General features: G+C 44.0%; 1 protein-coding gene across 1 annotated transcript; it reads right to left on the bottom strand.

Moving 5' to 3' along the window:
* Window positions 1-1930: 1930 nt before the first annotated feature.
* On the bottom strand, window positions 1931-7873 carry LOC138743808 (probable G-protein coupled receptor 139). The gene is made up of 2 exons (XM_069899411.1): window positions 7804-7873; window positions 1931-2835 (listed from the first exon to the last, which is right to left on the bottom strand). Exons 1-2 carry the CDS (start codon window positions 7871-7873, stop codon window positions 1931-1933), a joined length of 975 nt encoding a protein of 324 aa, XP_069755512.1.
* Between the last annotated feature and the right edge of the window lie 1675 nt (window positions 7874-9548).

Here is a 9548-nt window from a genome sequence, read left to right as displayed (position 1 = left end):
TTTACCATCTTCATTGACCACAAACCCCTTACCCAGACACTCGCGATGGCGAAGGACCCCTAGTCGGCCCGCCAGCAGCACCAGCTCTCCTTCGTGTCAGAATGTACTACCGACATTTGGCACAAAGCAAGGAAGGACAACATGGTCACTGATGCACACTCGTGATCAGCCATCTGTGCGCTGATGCCTGGCCTCGACTTCGACCAGCTTGCCCGAGACCAGAAGTTTGACGAGGAGACGCGAGCCTTCAGGATTCCCATCACGGGCCTGCAGTTCCAAGACCTCACGATTCCAAGCAGTGGAAGCACTGTCCTGTGCACCCCAAGGCCAGTGGTTCCCCAGCAGTGGCGCAGGCAAGTCTTCCATCACATCCACAACCTTTTGCAACCCACAGTCTGAATGCTGGCAGAGCAGTTCATCTGGCATGGGCTGCAGAAGCAGGTCACGGGCTGAGCCAGAACATGCACCCATTGCCAAATATCCAAGGTACACAAGCACACCAGGGTGCCTGTGCAAATTACGAGCATGTCCAAGCTCGAACACATTCACATGGACATAGTCGGGCCCTTACCCATTTCCCAGGGCAACCGTTACCTGTTCACAGTGGTGGACCACACCACTCATTGGCCCAAGGCGATCCTGATGCCAGACGCTTCCACGGACTCCTGCTCCCAACCGCTTTTGCACAGTTGGATCACCCAGTTCGGTGTTCCAAATCACCTCACCAGGGCACAGCTCGCCAACAGGTTGGGGATCGAACCACACCACACCACGGCCTATCACTTGCAGGCCAATGGTCTGGTCGAGCGTCTGCACCGCCACCTTCAGTCGGCACTTATGGCCCGCCTCACTGGTCCCAACTGGGTGGACGAACTGCCTTGGATGCTCCTGGGTACCTGCTCCATGCCCTAGGAGGATCTGTAGGTGTCATCAGCTGAGCTGGTCTACGGCGCACCGCTGGCACTTCCTGGTGAGTTCATCAACGCACCTCACACACCCCAGCAGTCACCACACAAGCTGTTTCCCCACCTCTGTGCCTGCTTGGACTCCTTCGCATCCCACTGCCGCCCAGACACAGGACACAGCCATCTCACATCCCCAGCCAGCTGATTTCGCAGAGTATGTTTTTATTCAGCAGGTCCCGCCTGCAGCACCTCTGCAGAGACCTTATGAGGGGCTATAAGGTTGTCCAACATTCAGGGTTATCGCTGGACATCGGTGGCAGGCAGGAACTGTTTACTGTGGACAGGCTGAAGCCAGCACACCTCGACCCACCGAACCAGTGATTGTGGCCCTGCCCAAGAAGCGAGGCCGCCCAGCTAAAAAAGACATTGGCACTGGTTCTGGGGAGGGGGGCGCGGCTGTGTGGCGACACACCACTAGGCAGGAGAACTAGCCCCACGTAATCCACGCGGCAGGGGCAACTGGCCAAAATGGCGCCTTCGAGGGTTTCCCCTTCTTCTCAGCACAGGGCTCAGAACCCCGCGCTGTGATGCCCGGGTGATGTCATCGCCCCCCAACGGTTCTCAGCCAGGTCTGGGCTGGGAGTACAAGTCCAGCCCAGCAGCCTGCAATAAACCAGTTCTGCTCACTAAGTTCAACCTGTCTGGTTGTGTGTTCTTTCAGTAGCAGTGTAGCTGCCGCTACACCTTCATGATTAATTATTGAATGGAACCATTATTGATGACGTGCCCTTTCCCGTTTGCAATGAAGTTGGTCATTTCTGATCCGAGAGTATCCACAGCGCAACGTGATGGTCCGATGGTTTGTCTCCCTTCTATGTCATTTATGTCACTCTATTGACTCTGAAAAGCTGTGGAACAAAAATAAAAGACTATTTCCAACGCGTTTCACATGATACCTTGCCATTAACGTATTCCCAGATATAAATCATGCAGTAGATTATAATTAAAGTGGACATTTTTTTTTTTCATTGCTCAAACAATCCATTGATTAGAATCAGCGGATACTGCACCACAACCTTAAATTGTTCCCTGAATTTCCTCTGAGTCACTGCATAAATAAAAGTGTTTGTGCAACAACTCAATAGCAGAAGCATATTAGCACTTTCCAAGAAAATAAACACCGGATCATTGAATCCTTTGATTTTATAATCAACATGAATTCGTTCATGAATAAAATAGGAGACATGAGTCGTCCACAGTAAGATAAAGCTGCCCGAGATGGCGAAGAGTAACACCATGGACTTCCTCCGATTCTCCATCTCGGGGTCGCTCTGTTTCTCTCCATTACTCTGGACACGGAGCCTCCTGCGAGCTTTGCTCGCCACCAGAATATGTCTGACAGTCAGGGCGTTGAGAAAAATTACAAGGACGAATGGGAAGCAAGGGGTTAAAAGGCGGTCAATCCAATGAAAAGCTGCCCACATAGGCGAGGTGTATCGGATTTCCTTCAGCTTACAATACCAAGGGATCCCGTCAATGATATAGATGGGTTCATGGAAGAAGTACCAGGGGACGTTGATTAAACAACCCAAGACACAGACTATTCCGATGACCACGGACGCCGTTGTTTCAGTGCAATACTTTGATTTCAGCTTCTGGCAACAAATAGCTACAAATCGATCGAAGGTGAAAGAGACTGTTAACCAGACGGAACAATCTCTGGCTGCATAGATTAATGTGATGCTGAGACTACATACGGGAGTAATGGACAAGAAACTGCTTGGGAAATAAATGCCAGGAATCCGATTTAAAAACACGGCTGTGATAATAACGAGAAGATCTGTCACCGCCATCGACACCAGGTACTGAGTGATACATCTGGAGAGACCGCATCTTCCTCGCGACAAGATCAAAATCGCTGTTAAATTCACTGTGGGAAGCAGGGTAAAAATTAATTTCGGAAGAAACATCCAAGAAAAGGCATGCATTATTTGAATTTATATAACAACGATTTGTGGGATGCATTAATCCATCGGCACTGATGTTGGTTGAAGGAAGAAAGTGTAAAATCAATGTGGTTGCGACCGCTACCAACAGTCCATGTTGCAACAGTCCATGTTGTGGACTCCTGATTTACCTGTCTCCTGATTTGCAAAACCATTAATCTGATGGGAACGATTCAATAGCGCTGCCGTTTTTGAAATTGAAGAACGTTGGCCCCAAGAGGTTTTGAATGTTGAAGTAAAAAGTAGTTTTTGCTGCGGCTTCTAAGGTACAAGACAGTAGCAACATTGTACTTATACGTAATTAGCAGGTGGAGAAAGGAACAGACATAAACAGGAAGATTAAAAAAATGTCTAACCCATGTATATTCTCAACCTCGATGAAGACGATACCGACAGTATTGTAGACAGGTACTTTTCGAACTCCATTTATGAATTCGTAGAACTGGTTTCAAAGGAAAACATAACAGAATACAGACAAGAGTTAGAGAATCTGATGATGTCAGGATAACAACATCTCCGTTAATGTAATGAAAACCATGGAACTGGTGGAGACAAGCTTCCATTGTATTGATGCGGAGATGGTGCAGACATTTAGTTTTTTTTGGAGCAAACATCACAACGTTCTTTCCTGGTCCTAAAATTTTATGCCACAGCCAAGAAAGTGCCCCAGTGCCACCGAATCATACGGAAATTCAGCACAGCTCCAGTGTCACTTACGAATACTTTTTAAAGCGTCCAAAAAGTATCTTGACTGTACGCATTGTAATCTGCCCTCGACCGCGAGAAACTGCTGAGAGCTGCGAAATTTGCTCAGGCCATCTCGCCAAGTAACCTCCCCAGTGGTTCTCAATCTTTTTCCACTCACATCCCACTTCAAGTAATCCCTGTGCCATCGGTGCTCTGCGTGGGAAGAGAGGGTTGAGAATCACTGCTGGAGACGCGATTGTTAGTGAAATAGTTTGCTTGAGAAAAATTGCCATTGGCCCATTTCCTTTAGAGTTATGAAACCCTGCACATAACAAGTCAATTAGGTACGGTTACAACTTTTATAAACTTTTTCTTTTTCCCCACATACTAATCACTGAGCACCTATGGCAAACGGAATAGTTAAAGTGGTATGTGAGTGGAGAGAAAAAGGTTGAGAACCACTGATTTTACACATTCCAGTGCCTCAAACTCTCTTCTCCCTTCTCTCATCAATGTTCTCCTCCAAATACCAGAACAGCTTCTTTCTTGCTGTTATTAGACTCATGAACAGAACTTATGAGCTAAAGAGATGCTCTACTTCCACAGCATGGTTGGCGGAGTGGTTTGCGCAATACCTTTACAGCGCCATTGATTGGGACCTGGGTTTAAATCCCCTGCTGTCTATAAGAACTCTGTATGTTCGCTCCATGCCTGCATGGTTTTTTTACCCCCAGGGTTCCCACCATTCAAAACAAGGTCAATTGGGCGGCATGGGCTCAAGGGCCAAAATGGCTTGTTGCCATGCTATATGTCTGTGTGACAAAATAAACACATAGATAATAACCGGTTACACTTTACTCTGCACTTTTATTTTTAATTCTTACATTTTTTGGATACTCTGTAGGTTAGCTCACCAGGATGACAGGCCAAACAAAGTTTTTCATGTTATTTTGATACACTGACCTGTGACAATTCCATTCAATACAATATTTAGACTGATTCTACTGTCAATCTGGGTGGTGGAATCAAATGCTGGAGTTGCTCAATAAACCTAGCAGACTCATATTTAGAGATCAGAGTTCTACTCATTAATGTAGTCGGAGGACATGAACCAAATTTGCAAAATCTATTGAAAGGGAACATACAGGGTCAACAACAAAGATGCAAAACCAGACCATGAAGATCAAGGAGCTATATCCGTCTTACCTATTTCCAACAATGGCAAGTTAGAAAGAATCTTTGAAAAAGTGCATAAACCACGTATAAATAAAGGAAACACAGAACAGAGGCCCAATTCCTTAAGTAGGGCAGCAGAAAGAGTTCTGCAAGGTATGGCTATTCTAACGAATGGAATATCAGAGGAATAGACAGAAAGACGGTGAGGGAACTGCAAGAGTGTTTGGAATCGGGCAGCCTGGATTGATGCTGCTAAACAGATGGTCACTACCCTTGGTTGGAATCCTTTTTCATGGTTAACTGGTACATTTGGGGGATTGGGCCACACTATTGTCCATTGATTGCTCGCATTATTGCTTATTTTTGTGATTATTGTAGTTCTGATTTCTCTTTTTCGCTCCTTCTGTATTCTTCTGCTTGTTAGGTCTCGTAAGTGACAGACAGTGACCAAGGGGTGGAATGTATTGGAGGATTTAAACTATGTTTTTTGCTCCTGCAAGGCTGAGAATCAGTAACCTGCTTGAGACTCAGCAGATATAAGCTAAATTCCACCATGGGGCCCAGAGATGCAGTTATCTGACAAAAAGACATCTGTGTACCAAGAACATTTAATCTTCCTGCTTGTTTTGGTCACAGTCTTTCAGGCAGAGACCTAACCTTGACGCAAAATAAACCATTGTATTCAAAGTGATAAGCTGGAAAGTTGTGTTATTCGATAGAAGCCTAGGCATGCTAGCTTGCACACATCTTTCTTTTTGTGCTGGGAATAGGTGCTTGAGTAAGCAGTTTTTGGATAATATAAGCCATGGTCCCACTGCTGAAGTTAGAGACTCTCCAAGAGGTGGCAACATCTCTCAGCAAGAAGAAGAACTTCTGGAGTCCAGCAAACATCCCGGTCAGGGGAGATGGAGAAGCTGCTACCGGCGCCCTGACAACCTACTACAAGTGTGCAGTCATTGCCTCGCCTTGTCTGTTGGGACCAGACAAGGCATTGATAAGTATAATTGGGAAGTGCTTGCATATTGTAGTTTGATATCAGCTTTAGAATTTGTAATAAAGGTTTGTATAAACAGGAGTGTTCTTGGCGTGTGTGTCTATTTTCTTTCAGTAGCTCAAACACTGTGAACAATCTAAAACGAACAAAGTGAGAGGTACAAGTTTACCCAGGACAACATGACATCACATATAACCACAAGATTTTTACCTTTAATTAGTGCAAGGAAACTGTACTCAAGAAAAGATACTATTCCAAAGCAGAGAATTTTAAACAAGGAAGTGCACACAAACTGACAGTGCAATGCAAAAAAATAAATACTCAGTAATAAATAATGCCCAAAGAATCTTTGTGAATTTAATTGCATTTTTTGTTGAGGAATCTGATGGTGCAGGGATAGCAATGGTTCCTGAACCTGGGTTGAATGAGTTTTGTGGCACTTTTATCTCTTGCAGCAGTGACAACTGTGGTGTGCATGCTGGATGATTGATACTGCTCTCTGACAGCAGAGTTCAGTGTAGATTTTCTCCATGATGGGGAAAGATCTGCCTGAGATGTAGTGGGCAGTGACCAGTGCCTTCTGCAAGGCCTTCCGCTCAGAGGAAATGGTGTCCCCATACCCGGCCGTGATGCAGCCAGCCAGCACACTTCCAACTACACATCTGTTGAAGTTTGCCAAGGTTTTTGATGTAATTCCAAATCTCCAGAAACTCCTGAGAAAGTAGAGGTACTAGTGCACTTTCTTCACTATGACATCTGGGTGTTAGGTCCATGATAGGTTCTCCAAAGTCGTGACTTCCTGGAATTTAAATATGCTCACTGCTCCACCTCTGATCCCCCCCAATGTTCACTGGATTGTACACCTCTGGTTTTCACCTCCTAAATTGCACAATCAGCTCCTTGACTTTGTTGACATTGTGTGCAAGGGAACTATTGTCCTTTTTATTCAACCCACTACTGTGATATTGTCAGCAAATGTCTAGATGATGTTATTGTCACACCAAGCCACATGGTCATAGGTATAAAGTGAGTAGAGCAGGGGATTAAGAATGCAGCCCTGTAGTGCTCCAGTGCTGATGGAGAGTTTAGAGGAGATGTTCATCACTAATTGTCTTGAGGTGAGGAAATCAAGGATCCAATTACACAGTAAGGTGCTGCGGCTCAGGTCATGGAGTTTGCTGATTAGTTTTGAATGTTGATGGAATGATGGTATTGAATGCAGAACTGTAGTTGATAAAGAGGATTCTGAAGCATGTATCTTTATTTCCAGGTGTTCCAGCACTTTGTGCAGAGACAATGAGATGCTGGGGTAGCCAAATTGGAATGGATTAATGTCATTGCCATGACAGGAGATGATATGTTTCAACACTAGCCTCTCAAAGCACTTCATCACTATGGGTGTGAGTGTCACATACAGTATCATGCAATCAAATTGCATCAGACTCTTATTAGCATGTCTATCAATAAGCACCTTTGAAGGGTTTTAATTTCAAGTTCAACACATTCACATTATCTGAGGTCTCCGTATTAAAATGGGAATTCATTTATCAAACAAACTTTTTCTGCCTTTCAAAATTTTTCTTTAAATTTTACTGTCTGTTTCATTGCCAAAAAAGTTTGAGAAAATATGGGCAACTATCTTGACCTGATCCATTTTAATTAAGTCATGACCAGTGTGAACATTAATCCCATTTAACCTCTTCTGCTCCATGTCTCTGAAGAAAACAACAGAAATTATCAACAGAACTTGATTCTTCTCCTTTTGTTGAGTTGTCTGTAGGTGAGTTGATACGATATGAAGCTAACCTTCATCCTGACTTCCATCTGAATGATCCTGGTCCAATTTAAAAATTGTAGCCACTGTTGTGGAATCCCTATCATATTTACCTGAACAAATTAAAATCATTTAATTGTCAAAAATAATAAATTGTTCCCATTGTTAGCTCTGATGTGTTTGCTCTCTTTGCTCTCCACCGTCTAAACACTGAAATGAAATAATTAGTTATTGAACGAATAAATTTGTAGAAAACTTTACCTGGGATCGCAAAAGCTGCAAGAGAAGTGTAGTAGATGGCATACACCAGGCCTCTGGGAGGAACGTGCATTTTCCAAGTGTTCTTGGTGTCTCATCCTAGTCACACTCTGCCTGGTGTTCTGGGTGATTTTAATACGTGTTAGGGAAACCTTTTGAGATAATTAAGTAGCTTCACTGCTGATATTACGTACGGTCATTGAACAAATAGATTTCATAACATCGCCATTGATGTGAATCTTAATCCGTAAGCAACTAAATCTTTGCAATCTAATTTCCTGATGGAATTGTATGAATACAATGATATTTAAGCAGCAATTAAGAAATGCATGTGTAATAAACTTAAGATTTAACTGTTAAATGTGATGGCAAACTCAGCATGTTTAACACTTGATTGCCAATTAAACAGGCCACGTGCCATGTTAAGTTTAGATATACATGAGGGTAACAGGCCCTTTTGGGACATGACCCCTTGCAGCCCAATTAACCTGTACGTTTTGAAGGATGGGAAGAAACTAGCATCAGGAGGATCCCATAAAGAGGGGGCATGGCAAGATGACATAGAGGGAAGACGTGCAGTTCCACCTTTCCCCAGTTAGACTTATAAATATCCGATTTTAAAAGTTGTAAAAGTGGTTAAAAATAGTATTTACAGACTTTGGAATAGTGGAGGATTAAAATGGCTACAAACGTGAAGAAATCAAAAACTCAAGTTGCAAAAGAAATGACCTTATAAAAGTGTTGAAGAATTGAGGCCTACCTACCAAGTTGAAGCCACAGAGTCGCTGACTGGAGCTCCCAAGCTTCAAAGGACCCCTGCTCAGCTGAGTATTACACAGGCACTGATTGCGCATCTGCAAGATGGTGCCAGTTCTGTGATGAGCTCGGCTTGCCCTGACTTGCACCCCCGTGAGCCCTGGCAGATCGACCGAGCACAAACAGATGCGCGAGCCCGCAGTAGTGCATGGTGATCTGGGGGTGTGCAGTGTAGCGTCAGATGACACACCTGCGCGGTCGACAAATCTTCCGGGCATGCGCGGTGGTTCGCGAGTTCAGGAATTGTTAAAGAAGGTGTGGGCTGTGGGGGAACCTGAAAGATGGTGGGCTGACAAGGTCAGCACACTGTTGATGGGTATCCAGACCTGCAGCCGCACTGGAAGAGGAATCATCATGTCAGAAGAGGAAGTGAGCCCAGCGCTACTGAAACCAACACAGGAAGAATATATGGGGGCTGGGACCAAAGAAGGTGGGCCTCAAGGGTAAGTGATGGAACCTGGACTGGATTGTGTTTACAATATTGGAAGGGATTGCTCATCAAAAGGAAAATATGTAAATGCAGATGTCTACGCAGATAAATCAAGGGTTTATGGATCTGAAAACTAAAATGAACAGTATGTGTGAAGAAATGACTTCTATGAAGAAAGATATGACTGTAGTTAAAAGTGATGTTAGTAGATGTATAAAAACAATGGACATTGTACAGGATAATTTTAAATAGCCTTTTTTGAATTTAAGAACCAAGTGGATCGTAATAGAGAAAAAATAGAAAAAGCGGAGGATTCTTTTGTGGATTGGAGGATTCAGAAGAAGGAATTATTGAAGAAGATTGATTCATTAGAGAACCAAAGTCAAAGAAATAATGTAAAAATAGTAGGTCTTCCAGAAGACATATATGAGGGTAACAGGCCCTTTTGGCACATGACCTGGTAAAGTTTTTTAAGAAATGGATTCCTGAGGTACTGGGCAAT

This window comes from Narcine bancroftii, chromosome 10 (genome assembly GCF_036971445.1).
Source record: "Narcine bancroftii isolate sNarBan1 chromosome 10, sNarBan1.hap1, whole genome shotgun sequence".
NCBI lineage: Eukaryota > Metazoa > Chordata > Chondrichthyes > Torpediniformes > Narcinidae > Narcine > Narcine bancroftii.
This window is presented reverse-complemented; position numbering and strand designations above follow the sequence as displayed.